General features: G+C 38.6%; 1 protein-coding gene across 18 annotated transcripts in view; it reads right to left on the bottom strand.

The window, feature by feature from the left end:
- The window catches only part of ARHGEF28 (Rho guanine nucleotide exchange factor 28), a 194482-nt gene that overhangs the window by 73474 nt on the left and 100897 nt on the right, over nucleotides 1-20111 (bottom strand). For 16 of the 18 annotated variants that reach the window (XM_073344266.1, XM_073344268.1, XM_073344263.1 and 13 more), the window contains one exon: nucleotides 7160-7290. In XM_073344266.1, the coding sequence (XP_073200367.1) occupies nucleotides 7160-7290 (131 nt within the window). Of the gene's footprint in view, nucleotides 1-7159; nucleotides 7291-18315; nucleotides 18580-20111 lie in introns of those variants that run through there. The other 2 variants (XM_073344278.1, XM_073344275.1) reach the window with 1 other exon arrangement.

A 20111-nucleotide genomic window follows, 5' to 3' on the forward strand; every position in this document is an offset into this window, starting at 1 on the left:
AGCCCCAGGTTAAGTAGGTCCCTTTTCCCTGGGCAAGGTAACAGGGAAGGTTCCAGAACAATCAGGAACTTTCTGGAAACAATTCAGGAAGACAGGCTGATTAGAACGCCTGCAGCCAATCAAGAAGCTACTAGAATCAATCAAGGCAGGCTAATCAGGGCACCTGGGTTTTGAAAAGGAGCTCACTTCAGTTTGTGGTGTGTGTGCAGGGAGCTGGGAGCAAGACGTGCAAGAAGCTGAGAGTGAGAAGGCATACTACTGGAAGACTGAGAAGTAAACGCATTATCAGACATCAGGAGGAAGGTCCTGTAGTGAGAATAAAGAAGGTGTTGGGAGGAGGCCATGGGGAAGTAGCCCAGGGAGCTGTAGCTGTCAGGCAGCTGTTACAGGAGCCACTGTAGACAGCTGCAATCCACAGGGCCCTGGGCTGGAACCTGGAGTAGAGGGCAGGCCCGGGGTCCGCCCCATCCCTCCATTCCCCCAACTCCCTATTTGATATCAGAGGAGTTGACCTGGACTGTGGGTTCCACCAGAGGGGAAGGTCTCTGGACTGTTCCCCGATCCACTAGGTGGATCAGCAGAGACTGCAGGGATTGTTCTTCTTCCTTTTCCCCATGCTGGCCAGTGATGACGCTAACTGAGTGAATGGCAGATTTGAGCCACTAAAGTGGCAAAACTGAGGGCTGCCGTGAACCTCTGAGGCGAGCAAATCCACCAATAAGCGCAGGACCCACCAAGGCAGAGGAGGAACTTTGTCACACTATATATATAATAGAACCTCAGAGTTGTGAACTCCTCAGGAATGGAGGTTGTTTGTATCTCTGAAATGTTCTTAACTCTGAACGAAACGTTATGGTTGTTCTTTCAAAAGTTTACAACTGAACATTGAATTAATCCAGTTTTGAAACTTTACTATGCAGAAGAAAAATTCTTCTTTCCATTTTTTTTTAGTAGTTTATGTTTAATAAGGTACTGTATTGTATTTTTCTTTTTGGGGGAGCGGAAGGTCTCTGCTGCCGCCTGATTGTGTATTTCGGTTCCAAATGAGGTATGTGGTTGACTGGTCAGTTCGTAACTCTGGTGTTTGTAACTGAGGTTCTACTGCACAAGAATCACTTCTACCACCACTGAAATGCAGCCACCTCTCGCTGGAAGTTGGCAGGTGTTTTACAATACATAGCATCTATCCACAACAGTTTACAGTAGGATAAGAAGTGAGGAAGAACAGCACTTTGAATTGAGATTGTGGGGAAAATTTAGATAGGTAGGATGCAATTACCCAAAATGTAGTTTGGCCAGAATCTACTGGAGCTAGTCTCCTTGTGATAAGTAATATAGCACAATTAATAATCACAAGTGGCCAGGACCTCAGTTTTACATCACATCTGGCAGAAAGCACTTCCAACTTTGTGGTATCCTATAACAATAATTGGACATTGGTTTGTCTGGTCACTTATTTTTTATTCCTGTTGAATTGATAATTGAGGGACTTGTTAATTAACAAACATCAGGAAACATGACCCTGTTTTAGATAAGAGGGAATTTAAGTGCAAATAATCAAAGAAGAGGAGCTGTTCAGCTCATAGAAAACTAAAACAAAAAAGCTAAAGATTTACATTTTCATAACTTATTTTGTTTATTAAAAGCATCTAATAAATGAATCAAGAATGACAGACAAGAGAACAAAGTTGCAGTTATTACATAAAAATTAATCGCACGATTAAAAAAAATTAATCATGCGAATTAATCACGCTATTAAACAATAATAGAATACCATTTATTTAAATATTTGTTGATGTTTTCCACATTTTCAAATATATTGATTTCAATTTCAACACAGAATACAAAGTGTACAGTGCTCACTTTATATTTATTTTTATTATAAATATTTGCACTGTAAAAATAAAAAATCGTATTTTTCAGTTAACTTAATACACGTAATGTAGTGCAATCTCTTTATCATGAAAATTGAACTTACAAATGTAGAATTAGGCACAAAAAAAAACTGCGTTCAAAAATAAAACAATGTCAAACTTTGGCGCCTACAAGTCCACCCAGCCCTACTTCTTGTTCAGCCAGTCGCTCAGACAAACAAGTTTGCTTACGCGTGCAGGAGACAATGCTGCCTGCTTCTTGTTTACAAGATCACCTGAAAGTGAGAACAGGCATTTGCATGGCACTATTGTAACTGGCATCGCAAGATATTTACATGCCAGATGCACTAAAGATTCATATGTCCCTTCATGCTTCTACCACCATTCCAGAGGACACACGTCCATGCTGATGACAGGTTCTGCTTGATAATGATCCAAAGCAGTGCAGTCAGATGCCATCAGGGGAAAGCTGGTTTTCTTTTTTGGTAGTTCGGATTCTGTAGTTTCTGCATCAGAGTGTTGCTCTTTTAAGACTTCTGAAAGCATGCTCCACACCTCATCCCTCTCAGATTTTGGAAGGCATTTCAGATTCATAATCCTTGGGTTGAGTGCTGTAGCAAGCTTTAGAAATCTCATATTAGTACCTTCTTTGCATTTTGTCAAATCTGCAGTGAAAGTGTTCTTAAAATGAACAATATGGTGGGTCATCATCCGAGACTGCTATAACATGAAATATATGGCAGAATGCGGGTAACACACAGAGCAGGAAACTTACAATTGTCCCCCAAGGAGTTCAGTCACAAATTGAATTAACATTATTTTTTAACGAGTATCATCAGCATGGAAGAATGCCCTCCAAATGGTCGCCAAAGCATGAAGGGGCATACAAATGTTTAGCATATCTGGCATGTACATACCTTGCAATGCTGGCTACAAAAGTGCCATACGAATGCCAGTTCTCACTTTCAGGTGATTGTAAATAAGAAGCGGGCAGCATTATCTCCCATAAATGTAAACAAACTTGTTTGTCTGAGCGATTGGCTGAACAAGAAGGAGGACTGAGTGGACTTGTAGATACTAAAGTTTTACATTGTTTTGTTTTCAGGGTGGATAAAATTCCATGATTTAAAAAAAAACAGATTTTTTATTTAAATAGGATTTTTTTGATCAAATGATTTTTGAGGAAAAAACTTATCTAAAGATAGTTTTAATTAAGATACATTATAGCTCAAAGATATCTCATCATGGAATAGGGATTATAAATTCTAACTCTATAATATGAGACAATATAGTCATGTAATGTTTAAGAAAAGTTTTGTAAATGAGTTCCAATAGTTCAAGAATTAGGGACCCAATCTTATGAGGTTCCAGGGGCTCCTGTATGATTATTTAGATTAATCTTTCTATCTACCCAATGGGACTCAGTGCTCAGTCTAGAAGATACTATCAGAGATGCTTAGTTTTGAAGTTCTCAGACTGTGGATGTGTGTCTCCAGAGATAACATGCTTGTTAATAGCAAAAATGTGTTTAAATATATAAATAAATAAATAATATATAGAAGTGAGAAACAACAGACCTGAACCCTATTGTCCCTCTGCAAATTTGTGTACACAGAGTCAATCCCTTACCTCTCTTTAAAAGTGCAAAGTCTCAAAAAGTTCAATGAATAGAAGATTGTTGGGGGTGGAATAGATCTGAACAAGGAGAAGAAGTCTGGAGATAAATGTGAGAAGGGAGGGACAGGCAGTAGAAACAAAAGTGAAACTGTTTGAGCCACATATTCCAGAAGTCTTGATGTCTTTCTGAGCGTAGCCTTCATTGATTTGAGATCTATCATACAATTCTCTTACTAGAAGGGAAAACCTATAATGGCAGCAGGCCGTAAAAAAGACCCAGTTTGGGAATATTTTAATGACGTTTCTCTACCTGTGGGTAAGACAGGCATGCGTGCAAAATGCAAACAGTGCAACAAAGAAATGCAAGGCCCGAATGAAATGACATCATGAGAAGTGTTCCTTCTCAGGAGGAAGCTGCGTTGAAGATGATGAAAGGAACATGTCTGAACATGCAGGATCTTCAGGTTGGTAAATTTTTTTATTTCAACCTTCTTTCTTAAGGACTGCCTGTCTTCCTTCTGGACTATTCTTGAATTCTCATGTTTGAGCAAAAAATATAGTTGTTACTCTATGATAATGTCATTTAGATGCAGTTGTGATAAAAAATAAATAGCTGAAACAGGCAGATCTTCCTTTACAAATTCACCTTTAAAGTAGTACAGCGTGTCAGTGAATGCACCGAGTAATACTAAATTAGCAATATGGTAATAATAATTAAATAACTGCACTGACTTATTTTGTTTAGGAGAATCCATCCTCAACATACAGGATTCAGAAGACTATCCACCTTCAAGATCACCATCATTTTCTATAGTTTCAGAGTTATCTGCCAATGATAGTGTTTTAGTCACATCATGTATCTCACATAGCCACAGTATATATGACCTGTAGGAAAAAGAAAAAAAAACTCCATCTTCCAGAAACAATCATAGATAAGATTGTGATAAGAACCAGCAGATTACAAAAAGAGGTAATTAATGAAAAAACTGCCCAGTTTGTTTATGCAACAAACTCTCCTTTCTGTATGATTGAGAACCCACATTTCATTAACATGGTCCAGTCATTAAGACCAGGATACAGTCCACCAACAGAATAGATGCCGCAGGCAAATTGCTGGATATAGTGTATGAAAGAGAAATTGAGCAGTGTGCAAAAGGTCTAGAGAGTGAAATCGTTAACCTGAGTCTTGATGGGTGGAGCAATGTCCACAGTGATCCTATTGTATGTGCTTGTGTGACAACAGAAGAAGGGAATGTCTTCCTTACAGGAACAATTGATACATCAGGAAATGCACACAATACTTACAAGAAGTAGCAGTAAAAGCTATAACAAACTGTGGGGAAAAAAATTCAAATGTCTAGTACACAGCTTGGTCACAGACAATGCTGCAAATGTATCCAAGATGAGAAGAAATTATTTAGAAGAGAGAGAAGAGAGTCCCAAGCTAATAACATATGCTTGCAGTGCTCATTTGATGCACCTCCTAGCCGAAGACTTCAGTGTTTCAGAAATAAAGGCTAATGTTGTTGAAATTGCAAAATACAACAATTACAACAATTACAATTGTAACAACCACTTTGCAGCAGCTGCTCTGAAAAAAGTGGGAGGAACCAAGCTAATTCTCTCACAAGACGTGCGATGGAACTCAGTAGTGGACTGTTTTGAGCACTATATCAAGAACTGGCCTAATCTGATGACAGTTTGTGAACAAAATAGTGAAAAAGTAGACGGCATTGTCACAGCCAAAGTTCTCAACATTGGGCTTAAGAGACATGTTGAACACATGCTGAGTACCCTGAAGCCTATTTCTGGAGCCTTGAACAAAATGCAGGGAAATAGCTGTTTTATCGCTGATGTTGTTGAAATTTGGAAGGAACTGAGTGAGATCTTAAAAAGAGAAATATGCAATGACAGATTTAAATTACAAGTATTTAAAAAAATTATGGGACAAGCACTATCTCCAGCTGATTTTCTTGCAAATATTCTCAATACTCGGTACCAGGGTCAAACCTTAACTGCTGAAGAAGAGGAGTTGGCTGTGACATGGGCATCCAGCAATCAGCCCTCCATAATGCCAACCGTAATAAACTTCAGAGCTAAGGGTGAACCATTCAAGAAATATACGTTGACTGATGTTGTTTTAAAGAAAGTCACACCAGTGAACTGGTGGAAGTCACTTAAGCACTTGGATTCAGAGACTGTTGAAGTGATAATCTCACTTTTAACAGCAATAGCTTCTTCTACCGGTGTAGAAAGAATATTTTCTTCCTTTGGACTAATTCATTCCAAATTGAGAAACCATTTGGGGCCTGAAAAAGCAGGAAAGCTTGTTTTTCTTTTCCAGATTATGAACAAACTAGAAAATGAAGGTGAAGACGACTGAGTTAGCTGCAGAAGCCAATATTTTAAGTTTCTCATGTTGACCTGGCTGACATAGTCCATTTAATTGTTTTTTAAAATATTTCATTTAACTATGTTAGTTAAAAACAATTTTAACAAAAAGAAACCTGATTTTAAAAAACTTGAATGTTTAAATTCAAAAATTCATATGCTTGTTTTGTTAAAAATATTATATGTTTGCTGTTGAAGAAAAAAATCCAGAATACATAATGTTGCTGTTTTAATTAAATAAAACAATTTAAATGTCTGTCTGGTGATGTTCTCCTCCTAATACAGCATGGCAAGAAAATCCTCCAAATATTAATGATTAACCTGTTGAACTGGAGATAGTTCACCTCCCAGTGACTTCATAAATATCTGCTTCAGTTACCTTTGGTAAATGAAATAACCAAACAATCATTCATTTTCTGATATAGCTGTAAAACTAATCTGAAAAGTTTTCAAAATAAATCACTTTAAAAATGTATAGTGTGTACCTTCTAAAAATGAAACCTACCTCTATCTATGAGTTCTGAAGAATATATATTACAGTTGTAACAACCAACAAGAATGCACTTTTCTGTAGAAATCGATGATTAAATTGAGTCTTCCTGACTAGTGATTTAAATCCATTTGATTTAAATCAAATCCACCCTGTTTGTTTTTGAGTGCAGTTATGTAACAAAAAAAAAATCGACATTTGTAAGTTACACTTTCATGATAAAGAGATTGCACTACAGTACTTGCATGAGGTGAATTGAAAAATACTCTTTGTAATAAAAATAATATAAAGTGAGCTCTGTACACTTGGTATTCTGTGTTGTAACTGAAATTGAGATATTTGAAAATGTAGAAAAACATCCAAAATATTTAAGGTTTCAGAGTAGCAGCCGTGTTAGTCTGTATTCGCAAAAAGAAAAGGAGGACTTGTGGCACCTTAGAGACTAACCAATTTAAATTGGTTAGTCTCTAAGGTGCTACAAGTCCTCCTTTTCTTTTTGCAAAATATTTAATAAATTTCAATTGGTATTTTATTGTTTAACACTGCGACTAAATCTGTGATAAATCACAATTAATTTTTTTAATCGTGATTCATTTTTTTGAGTTAATCGTGTGAATGAACTGCAATTAATCAACAGCCCTAATAAACCTATGTAATATTTATAAACATAAAACACTGGAAGGCTCTACCGACTGACCCACATTTTACTAAAATTCAAATAATATATTTTACCAGGAGACAATGAACAGCGGTGTACTGAGAGCACAAAGATGCAAGACTATCTTACTTGATCCACTACCATGCAATTTGCATACACTTCATCACTTCCATTCAGCATGGCAGTACGTGTGGGTGCAGCAAAGAAGGTAGGTGGATTTGGGTATTTCTTGAGGACATCAAGTGTAGAATGTCGTTGCTCTGGAATGAAATATTATGGGAAAATACAGAATTTATTTTTTCATACCACTTCCTTTTCTCTTCTCTATTCTGCCATAAAAATAGCTAAGCCTAGTCATTAAGCATCACATTTTAAAGAGACTCTTATTAGTTATGCCCAGAACATTTAAGACAACATTTCTGCATTCATTCAAAAATCTGTATTTGTATGCAGAAGCTCTCTGCTAAACTACCTGATTTCACGACATTTGTCAAACGGAAATTAGTGAGCAACAAATACAGCTGAGTGACATTTTTTGGCCAAAAACCTTTTTTTTTCCTCCAAAAAATGAAGATTCAGCTTGACCAACACATTTTGCCAATTACGCCAAACTGTTTCAGTCAAAAAAATAAAAATTTCCCCACAAATGTTGAAACATTTCATTTTGACACTTTCCAAATGAAACATTTTGATTTTTCAGGCATGATTCAAGAAGAGATCTACATGCCATTGATAAAATGGAAGAGGCAGTGGAGCCTAGTGGGTAGGGCATTCACCAAGAGCAGGGACACTTGGTTTCTAGTCCCTACTTCAATAAATATTTTATTATTTACACATACTGGAACGGCTTCAATAGGAGAAACAGAGAAACTCAGGCCAGAATAGCCAACAATCTGGTGGCTAGGGCATTCACCGGGGGATCAAATCCCTTCTTCAGAGCAGGGTCTCAAACCTGGGTCTCCCATTTCCAAGGTGAATGCCTTAGCCAATGAGCTATTAGGTACAAGGAGGGCACCGCTACCCCCACCATCTCCTCTGTTTTGTGAGCAGTGCCTAAGCCCCTTGGTGAATCTAGCCCTTCAGTTCAAAATTTCCTTTGCTTTTATTAAAAAACACTAAGCATGCCCGAAATCAAAACAAAGACATTTTGTTCAACCCAAAACCATTTTTGGCCAAAAATTCTGAAAAATTTCAGTTTTGGGTTGATCCAAAAGAATTTTTTTCCGATTTCTCAAAATTGCAACAAGCCAAAAAAATCAGTTACTTGCACAGCTCTAGCAACACATTAATGCTCAATCAACTGCAAATGAGAACAGTAGTAGCTACCTACTTGCTACCCGAGCATGGCACTGCGGACCATCTCAAATCCTACATATTCTCAGATTTTGCTTATAGTAAACATAATTACCACCACTTTACAGATGGAGAAGCCAGAATATAGCAGCAGCCATGCCAGAGCCCAGGGAAAGGACTTCTCCCCTGATTCCACACAGACTCCAGTGTGCAGTCCAGCCAGGCATACAGTGTACTACTTCCAGGATTTTCCTTATGTAGGATAATAACTTCCTTTTTACATTTTTGCAGAAGGACATATAAAGGCAGTTTATAAATATAGAGTAGTATGCTTTGTAATGAAATGACTGACGGCATTAACTACGGCATAGTTTCATTCATCTTTAAATACTCTGTAGTACTGCACCTTTAGTGCTGTGGGTGCAGTAGAAAGCCTTTCATTATTATTTCCATAATAACGAAATACAAATTGGAAAGACCTTGTAGTCCACCCCAGCCTCCAAGACAAGATCCATATTTAGACATCAGCATAATTCATTCATTGGTATAGGAATCTAGCTCTGTGATTGATGATTGTCCATGTCAACTTTAAACAAAAATGTGTATGTGGGAGGAGCATACTATGGAAGATGATAAGTATGCAAAAAGCTGTGCAGAGATGGCAATGTCTATTTCTGATCCATGGTTCAGAAAAAAAAAAACTGGGAAAAATTTACGTACCACAAAAACGTATTTACTGGTTTGTCAAACTACCATCTTTCCCACATGATTTTAGAAACCAGTATCTGGACAAGCTGTCAGAAGCAAGGAATAATGGTCTCAAGTTGCAGTGGGGTAGGTTTAGGTTGGATATTAAGAAAAACTTTTTCACTAAGAGGGTGGTGAAGCACTGGAATGGGTTACCTAAGGAGGTGGTGGAATCTCTTTCCTTAGAGGTTTTTAAGGTCAGGCTTGACAAAGCCCTGGCTGGGATGATTTAGTTGGGGATTGGTCCTGCTTTGAGCACGGGGTTGGTTAGATGACCTCCTGAGGTCCCTTCCAACCCTGATATTCTATTATTCTCAGCAGAAAACAATGATTTATGCCATTTAAAAACAAGGATTCCTGGCCCTTGGATAGGATTGATTTCTATTTTCAAACTGCATTAGGATTCTGTTCCTGATATACAGTGACAGAATTTGAAAGGTATACAAGGTGAGAAGATTTTGGGACTGGGATGGAATTTATGTAATTATGGTATATTAAATAAGGTCTAAAACTTCTCGTGTAAAAAGACATTACACATTTACATTCAAACAATGCCTTCATTTTCTCAGATATTCTCTATCATTCTACTATGCTACTTCCCATATGGTAGAAAACTAAATAGATAAATAATGCCTATAAATTATTTATTTGGCATATGGAATCCGGATGAGCCAAGCCACACCGTTCTTATCAATGATGTTCAAGGCAGGAAGACCTCCAGGAAGTTGAGTCATTTTGGAGTCCTCAACAATACGTGTCATGGTTTGTGGCTGCCCACATTGACATAGTGGACTGTCTCTGAAACGTCACCGAAATTCTGCTGCAGCACAAATTCTATGTCTGGTACAAACCCAGTTCAGAAGGTTCCATTGCCTTTGCAGTAAATCAAACCCTCGCTGACGTTGAGTGGGGTCCAAGAGAAAATAATTATCTGTCATTTTCTCTGCAGACCATAAAGCTTGCCATTGATCCTCTACTGTAAATCCCTCACCCAGTAAATTTATCCACAGCAGGCGGCATGAGGGCAGATGACCATGTGGTGGATTAAATGAGTTTTTAATTAATGGCAGATGTGGCATATCAAGCAATTTGGTCACAAGCTTTGCTACGCTTTCCTCTCTGCAAACACTGGGTGGAGCAATATTGCAGAGAACCAGTAACCATGGTAGAGCAATAGATTTAAGTGTGCCTGAAGTAATACGCATGGTGGAATTTAGTTGTGAATTGATCATCATTGTGTGAGACGAGCAAGCCCATACTGGAGCATACTACTCTGCCACTGAATAACAGAGTGCCAAGGCTGGAGTGCGTAAAGTTTGGGCATTGGCACCCCATGTCGTTCCAGCCAGTTTTCTAAGCTAGTCGTTGCACATTTTGACGTTAGTCGCCGTCTTTGTAGGATGGTCACACTATGCAAGAGTTCTATCCAACGTGACACCCAGATTGACTGGGTAGGAATCATGCTTTATTCTCTGACCACTGACAACTATGTTCAGCTCTCTGCCCACTTGTGCATGATGCAAGTGGAAGACACTTGATACAGTCTTACTTCCACTTGGTATCAAGGTGCCACCGATGACAATAATCGGTCACAGCCATCATATTTGCATTCAGAACATTCTCAAGTAGGTCAAAGGAGTGTGACTGAGTGCTGAGACATATGTGGAGACATAAACAAACTTGCAAGACCCAATATACGGTAAGTCATATGAATAATACCTATCAATAAAATAAAGTTAATAAGGGACCATTTATCACCAGTTGTAATAAATCAAGACTTGGCCTGACAGTAAGACACTGTCAATGAAGGCTGTGCATGTTTTTCTTTTGAAACTATAACAACTTATTGATTCCATGATTAATTAATAAAAGGATACTAAATTACTGTACCTATAACACACACATTTTTTACTTTAGTTTCTACCAAAATACCCACAGCTTTGGATGGTGGTTCCATACCTTTTTGTTTTATCCAAGAGAAAAACCTATCTCAGCTATGGAAACATTTTCAGTGTGTTCTGCAGACACCTTACTTTTCAAGCTGCTTTTGAGGAGAGGGCTCATGCACAAATTCACCACTTAGCAGACCAATCTGCCTAATTAGATAGTACTAAATATTAGTCAAGTTGGTAAATGTAGCCTCATCTCAGCAGCTGATTGCTGAATTTGAAAACTATCAGGGAGCAACAGCGCACAAAGTGCCAGCCAGTTCAGTTTTAGGCAGGATGGGCAGTCAGGGACTTGAAAGGTGACATTCCAAAAAAAACATGTAAAATCAGGAGTTCCCTATTGAAATCAACGGCATACACTGATGTAAAACTGACTGAGAGGCACATCAGGCTCTTTAATTTTTAAAAGTATAAAAATTTTCAGTAAAGACAGGTTTGACCCAAGTTTGTCTGGCATCAAAAACTATACAGCAATTTCCTCTCAGTTCTACAGACTACAACCTATTTCCTGCAAAGCAGAGGAGGAGGAGGAAACCAATAAAGATTTACGGATATAGGTGGAAAAACAAAGAAAACAATGCAATTGCCTCTGGAGGATGCTGTATGGCCCTCAAAGTGCACAGAGGCATGAGATAAGATGTGACGGCCATGACTAGAAATTACACTGGTCAAGGTCTGGGACTTGCTTTATTAAATCCAGGACCAGTGCCAAAATAGCAATGCTAGACCCAGGAACCATGCCCATACCCCACAATCAACAGAAGAGGGATCCTGAATGGACCACAGGTGATGTACACAGTGCCTGGGAGGAGAGGGGGAGCAGCGAACGCAGGAGCACATATCTGGCTGGAGAGGGGAGTTGCCCCACCTCAAACAGCCTCCTTCCCATTGGCTGGGGATGGGGTAACAGGCTAGCCAATCAGCTTTTGTGCCCCCTTCCCACACTTACTTAAACTCTCGCAGGCTTTTCAAAAGTCTCTTGCTCCTGCTACTTACCCAGTACTCCCTTCTCCTTAGCTGCAGTGTAGCTGCTGCAGTTTTTAGGATGCTACAGGTCTGACCAACTGCCTGTTTTGGGATCAAGAGGGAATTTTTCCTATTGAACCAAATTGGCAAGAGGTCTAGTGGGGTTTCTTTCCTGCCTTCCTTACAACATCATGGTCAGGACACATCATCACAGTCAGGATACAGCATTAAGACTTAGAAGGTTCATATTAGGAAGGACTGCTTAGCTCATCTCTACTTGTAGGCAGTGTTCCAGTGCAGATAAGGCTAAAAGGGAGCATTGCCAAGGGGTAAATGAGACCCGGCCTTATGTCCTTTTACCTATGGGAGAAAAAGGAGACCTGAAGTCTTTGCAGACTGAGGTCCCCCTGCTGGATCCTTTACTACCCCTCCACTTGGAGGGGTGGAAGGTGGGGCAGACGTGGAGCGATGGAATGGATTCAGAAGTGAACTGAGTCCTAGGCATAGGCCAAGGGGTATTCCCTGGGTTACTAGTTATATGGTAGGAGCCCTGAAACTCACAAGGACCCAATTAAATGCCTGGTATGTGAGAATGGGGGGTGGGGCACATAACATCCCTCCGCATTGTTAAATCAAGTTGTGATCTGCCCTTTAAAACTCATCCCACATCTGTCATTGGTTCACCTGCATGTCCTGATCAAATGCAGGTTTCACATCATTGTGAAATCTCATCTCTCACAACCCATGACGATTGAAACAAAAATCTTCTTGCCACCTGGAAATTGAAAATTCCAATTTTTAAATGGTATACTATAAACTATTTGGTTTCTAACCCTGGCAGGTTTGTGGGATTTCAGACCACAAAACCACATCCTTTATATTACCGTTTTGCTTTTCCTTCCTGCTTGAATTCTAAAATGATTTTAGTGACTGACATCTTGAGAACTGTTGGAGCTATAAATCAATTCTTTATGCCTGACTAAAACCTGGACTCCCTGTTTTAAAAATCCCTATAAATCATTGTTTTCTACAGCAGTTTGGCAGATATTTGGCAGTTAAAATCACATGGAAAATGTTGGTATTTGGCAAACCAGTAAATATGTTTTTGTGGCAAGTAAACTTTTAGAGTGCTGGTTCTGAACCATGGATCGGAAAATAAAAATAATGAGCCCTGCACAGCTTCTTACAGACTTATTACTCTCCACAATATGCTCCCCCTCTAGTACATATAAAATTTCGACTGAAGTTGGCATGGGCAATACTCAGACATTCGAGTGGATAGAGTTGATATATTGCTCTGAATAAGAGTCTAGGTATCAGGCCTTTTCGAATCAATGTGCAAATCAGAGCCAATTCCTATTGAGATGGTTTACTCATGTAAGCAACAGCCCCCACTGCTGCAGCGCTACAATCAGGTAACTGACCGTACTACAAGTTATGCATCCCAAGCTGAAGACAAATCCGTATGTTATATTTTTATTCATAGGGCACTTTTAATACCACATACAATACTATATGATTTTACTACTATGTAAGGGAGTAATAATCTGGTGCAGAAATCTTCAACAAAGAGAGCTGCTGCGAATACACATGGGCATATTAAAATATATAATTCTTTGGGATATTTTCAGCCACTAAATCTTTATTAATAGCAATTTATTAATTAATAGGGGTAATGTGTTTTGCTGGTGATGTTTCAGTTGGTTTATTTTTAAAGCTGCAGTCTCTGAATAGTCCAATTAGCTTTTAACTAAAAATTAAACCTCAGTAGATTAATTGGGCTTTCCAATATAATGTAATCCTGCAGCTCTTACAAAAGCAGAACCTCCCACTGATTTCATATGTGCATGAAAAGACAACTAAGTCAGTCTAACTTCATAACAGGAAAAGTATTTCAAGACTTTGCTGAACTCATGTGACAGCACTAATAATTATACATTGACCGCGCTAGTAACTTATTTCCTCTGGAAAGGCCAGGTCATTTTTTTAAACAGTCAAAACCATAGCAAGTACATGTTATGCACCAGATTCCTGCAGCCTCACTCACTGCTTTCTGCCTGACATGCAATCACTTACAATTCAAATACTGCACTTGATCCTGATGTCACAGAAATCAATAGCAAAACTCTTATTGATTTCAATGGAAGTAATTTCTGGCCCATTACAAATTAGCTGCCAATATTAACATGCCGAAAGCCCTTACTTACGTCACTGAAAAATCAGAAATGCCAACTAAAAAAGTGTTTTCAACAAAAATATATCAACCCTATCAATGTTGCTATGACTGAAGACCCAAGGTAAAATACCATTAAAATAAATAGGCCAAATTCACAAAGCTGGTGCAAGGATGTATAGAGTATGGTGAATCCTATGAGGTCATAGTATTTGAGCCACCCCTTTAGATGGCATATGCCATCTGCCTGTGATTGGCAGTGTAGATTCTACAGAATGGAGCTTTCATTGCTTCCAGTATGAATTCCGAAGGTGGAAGACTCTAAGAAGAGTCATACAATTGATAACACTGTGGGTCATCCTAGACACACATGCTTCAGCACTGCCTGCTTTCAGGCTGTGCGATCCTGTTGTAGTCCTCTTGCCCTGTAAACAGCGTTATGGTTTTTTTATGCGGCCACAACCTGGTACCTCAGCACAGTTTCTGCTACCCCAGAGGTCCCCCCACACTTTAAGCCAACATACACTGGTGAAAACTCAGCAGTTGGTGTTAAGCGTGATGGTGAATATGTCCTAAAAAGTTTATATGTCTGACAGATTGTTGTAAGGAGTTGTGATTTATTTACCCAGAAAAATCTGACAGATTCAAAACCTAGAGGTCATTACGGCCCTCACTTTTTAATGCAACTTTCAAGCAGGGCTGCTGGGTTGGTCTAAGTGACAAATCTCAATACTATTATGCCATGTTCGGTACCAAGACAATAGGCAAAGTTAGTATAAAAAAGCATGCCTGTCTCTATTAACAGAGTTGTTGTAGCCATATCGTTAACAGGATATTAGAGAGACCAGGCAGGTGAGGTAATATCTGGTCTCCCTCACCTATAGAAGTTGGTTCAAAGATAAAAGATATTAACTCACCCACCTTTTCTCTCTATTAACAGAGTATGTAGATCAACATCATTGACATGGTAAATGAAGATTTAAATGACAGCAATGAATGTTATTGTTATTTAGATCCAAAAGCAAAAAAAAAAAAAAGTTACTGAATGACAGAAATAATAATGCCCAAACGTTAAAAAAGTGATAGTTGGAAACACAGTGCATCATTTAACTTTATTCTCCATCATGTTAAGTTGCCATCCTACCTAAGAGTCGCACATTTCAGCAAGCAGGGAAGCTAACAAAAATATGTTCATTTTTAACAACAGAGCTTCAAAATAACACTAATTTCAAATGTGTTTTGTGTTGGCACAAGAAAACCTCTAGCCCTGAATGACCTACTTTACAGAATGGCAAGTACATAACAACACTGAAGATTTTTTTCCACTCAAGTCAAAGCCTATGTCAAGAAGTTTTAAAAGAGCATGCATAGTGAGAGAGAACTGAAATACATCAATGTGCCCAGACTGGGAGCCAGGAAAAAAAAAAAGACTAATTCCTTTCTGTGGATACAATAAATAGCTTTCAGACAGCTCACCAGAATTACCTCCAGCAATCTGAATATGGATTAATGTATAACTTGAAGTATTACAGCTATGAAACAAGGAAGGAAAAATCAGACAATTAAACACATTGGCCAACCTTTTCAAACCTGGGTGCTTAAGCATGTTAATCCAGATTTGGATCCAGATTTCCAGCAGTACTCAGCTCCCCAAATGGAGTGAGATTTTTCGAAGGAGCTCAGCTCCCACACTGGCACCCAAATGAAGTGGCCAGCTCTTGAAAATCTGGCCCTCACACCCCAGTTCAGCAAGGTGCTTAAGCTTCTGTCTAACTTGAAGCACATAAGGAGTCTAAGGGGCAGACTGACTTCAGTGCAACTATTCGCCTGCTTAAAGGTAGACATGTACTTAAGGAGCTTAAGGAGTAGGGGCCTCAGTGACTAACTTTAGGCACCCATGTGTGAAAATCTTGACCATAATTTTCAACATGCTTCTTTCATGAGAGCCATGTAGTTCAGCAGGGTTGAGCTTGGAAAATAAGCAGAAACTTGCATACATAACTTGTTCAGGGCAGTTTCCTATTACTAAAACCAGTTAGCTGTAGAGTAGCTGTAGCACACTTGAGAGGCCCACCAGTTCCTACTTCTGATGTCTCACCATGCCTGCTGCGTGCCTATGATTTATGGTTTGCTGGTTGTGGTAGCAGCAATTAGTAATTCTCTTTAACTCGTATCGGCCAGAAGAAATATTGCTGAAAGTGTATCTGATCACACTAAGCCGTCTGTAGGAAAGCCTGGTCTTTTTTGATATGTTGTATCCCTTATAAATCACCACAGAGCCAGATGGAAAGTATCTTCAAGTTACAGAATGACGTCTCTGCAATTTTCAGAAAAAATGTCCACAGTTTTAATTCCAACCATTTGCGTTTGTTTACTTTATTATTCAATCTGAGAGGAATTAACACATTGTGCAAGAAGGGAAGCACAATGGTCTTTGCACCACTTAAGCTCCATAAACACATAAGGATTGAGTTGGGGCACTATCGGGATTACAGCTGGGCAGGGATGCGTGTACACCACCTATGTACCACAGAAAGGGTCTCTGTACTGGGACCACTTGGTTTGGCCTAGCAGGACACAGTGGAGGCTGACCAGAGGTGAATAGGGAGGAGACATGAACCAGTAGCCTCCTATAGAAGTGACCTGTTCTGGTTTGGAGCAGAGGGTTGGATTTCCCTTCCCCAGCCTCCCTGGGTACTTGGCATTTATGCAGGTGGAATACATTTCACACTATAAAGTAATGCATTCTTGCTAAGGCAACCACCACACATATGACCTAGTCTGCATTTGACAGACAGATGCATTGGTATACTATTAACACTAATGAGATAAAAATCACCTGTGGAGGAGAGAAGATACTTATAACATATATAGCATCACAGGTGTACCCAGTGCTGTGCAGCAGGTAAAATGTGATGCATAAATACAGCAACAGAGTCCCAAAAATTTTTACTGTCTGAAGGCAAAAGAACAATTATAAAACCATGACAGAGTGTGTGCTTACAGCTTGACACTTCATAGATAAAGTGGGTCTTCATGAGCTATTGAACAGAGAATATACCCCCATGAGACTTCAAAAACTCATTTCACCTTCTTGACAGAACTCATACATACCACACATGACAAAAAAAACCCTACATTCCTGGAAAGGAATAAATGTAGCAAACTAAAAAGGCTCCCATCCCCCACCAGGTTTAAAATGTTCATTTTATAAACATTTTCAGCTCTAAACAAACTTGGGGCCAGACTCTCAGCAGGTGTATATCAGCCTAGTTCCATTGATTTTAATTACAGCTGAGGTTGTGGAGTTTATTTTTCTTGTTTATTTTTTCTTTCCTAAAAAACAACTTTATGAAAGGAAAGGGTAAAGATTACATGTTTCCCTTTGGTGCAATTATTTTACTGTTTCTGATAGAATGAAGTAAAAGTTAGCTATCCTCAGTAAGATTTTCAATGATAATCTTCTGTGTTATAAACCTACTACCTTCCATCTACAATTTCTTTTAAGGAATTTATGCTCTCTACAATACCACCTTGCTACAATGATATTCATAACACTTACCTCCCAAAGCTTTCTCTGCAAAGAACATTAAACATTAAAATTAAACAAGGATTCGTGCAAGTCAAAGTAAAGATGACCTTGTCATCTATTATTTTATGGACAGAAAAGGATTTTCCTCTCTCCTCTGATTTTTGCCTATAACTAAATATTTCCCTACTAGCTGTTGACCACTGCCACACAGTTAAGTTACAAATCGCCCCGAAAATCAAAACAGGACTTTAGGCAGGTCTTATACATACAGAGAATCTGTTTATAACAGTTGTTGCAATACTATTTTATAAGTCCTTAGTATGTCAGAACTGATCAGTCAAAGAACTCTTGTAACCCGAAGAAAAATTCACTGGGCATATAAAGAAATATAAACAAGAGGGAAAATCACAACATGTAATTTGGATAAAACTATTTTCTTTTACTAAACAAACTGAGTGTCTCTGATTTCAAAAAGACAAGTTTCATTGAGGGTGCAAAAAGCTAGAAAAATCTGTTCATTCCAAAAGGCTTTTTACATCTACTTGCACATGATCAGCAAGAAGACAATGAAAAGGAGGTAGAACTATTAAGGAATAGGGGTTTAAAAGAAGACAGCTTTTTCTACCTTGCTTGGTTCCCCTTCTTCGAATCCTCATTTTGGGTAAGGAAGGCCAAGAATAATTAAAAGGTGAATCAGAATCTGAATCCATTCTTTTTACAAAATAAACAGATCAGACAGCAGATACTTAAAGCTGCACTTAGTTGTATTCAAAAGCAAGTCAAGTCTGAGAGTGATGGAAAATAAAAGAATGGACAAGGCAGGATCAAATTGCCTTCTAAACGCAGGGGAGGGAGAAGCTGTAAATGTTTGCTCTCTTCAGGCGTCCAGGCACGTAGACAGATCAGGCTGTAAATATGAAGGCAGACCCAAGGAGGTTAAAATATGAGAACTCAAAGTAGTGCTGCCACATCATGGTCCACAGCTATTTGAAAGGTCATTGTGTGCCAATGAATCATTAACCCACCTTTTCATTTTGATGTAAATGAAAACAATAGGAGTTAAGTTTGGAATGAGAAAATGTGTCTCAAAAGTAAACAACCCCACTACAATACGTTTTTTAACAAAATGCAAAACCTTGTTTCTGTGTTATAATTTTTAATAAAACGATTGCATGTAAAGCTATGCTAAAAGTTGGGGCTTTAGAAGCAGAAGATTAAGAAATCTAGAGAAGTAAGCTAATAACATCAAGTAATCAATCTGCTGGACTATATATTTCTCCAGAGCAATAGTACCCCATCAGTCTCAGCAGACCTTTGGATCTTGCAGCTGAAAAAAAGCACCAATAACCCTGCAGCTCCCATCTTTCCAAATCTAAATGAGCTAGAAGCGTAAATGTTGTAAAGAAAGATTATACAGCCATTAGGGGAGCTCTCTTTCCAATAATATTTACTCTGAATAGCATTTTCTCCTTCATACTGTCACCAAGTGAGACAATGAATCATAAGGATTTTGTAAGGCTGGCACCTTTACAGCACTGGTCTAACCTCATAGCAATGCACAATAGAGCTAGTGACTAATTTACAACAAATCCTCCATTCTTATACAGTCTCCCTGAACAACTCGTAGGCAATTAGTATTCAGCAGGAACTCATTATCCCCTCCTCCCCCAACATCTTTACACTATACAAACTACATTTTATAAACAGGCTCAAATGTGGCTGTACAAGAGCCAACACAAAAATGACATGTCCACTGTTTGTTAGCTGAACTCCATTAAACATTTCTTTTAATTACCCCACAATGTAGGTATTCTTGTATTCTACATAAAGGAGAAGCGTGAATATGTGATGCAGTTTAAATGTCAGGTTTGGAAGATGATGACATTTGAGCTTGTTAACATTCCTCACTTCACTTCAATTATTTTTCGGACTGTTGAGGTCTGCAGGGCTACTTCTGTGTTATGTTTCAAGTGATTCCCCATTCCACATTTTTGTAGTAGATAATGATACATTTGTTGGAAGAAAATAATTCAATTGAAATGCAATTCACAGGTGCGATTATACAAACACCTATCAGTTTTCATGGATGAAGACAGCAGCAGTATACAAGCACTGAATAAAGTGCTTGATTTGTGCAAAATGTAATTTAATGGGTCATCGTTCTTTCTTTGCTTCAACTAAATCTCTGTTTACTTTTATTAGGCCAGAGAAGAACACTTTCCTCAAAGGCTTCAAGTGTTGGATTTTTACTTCAATATTAAATACCACCACACACATTTTGTTTGAATCATATGCATCATTAATGACCACAGTGAATTAGAAAAAGACGCGGATGACCTCAGAAGGGTTACTCTGATTTAAATGGATGGTGTAGGCATCAGTTTTGGAATACCTAGACCTCCTGGAATGTCAGGTTGATAT

This window comes from Lepidochelys kempii, chromosome 5 (assembly GCF_965140265.1).
Source record: "Lepidochelys kempii isolate rLepKem1 chromosome 5, rLepKem1.hap2, whole genome shotgun sequence".
Lineage (NCBI taxonomy): Eukaryota > Metazoa > Chordata > Testudines > Cheloniidae > Lepidochelys > Lepidochelys kempii.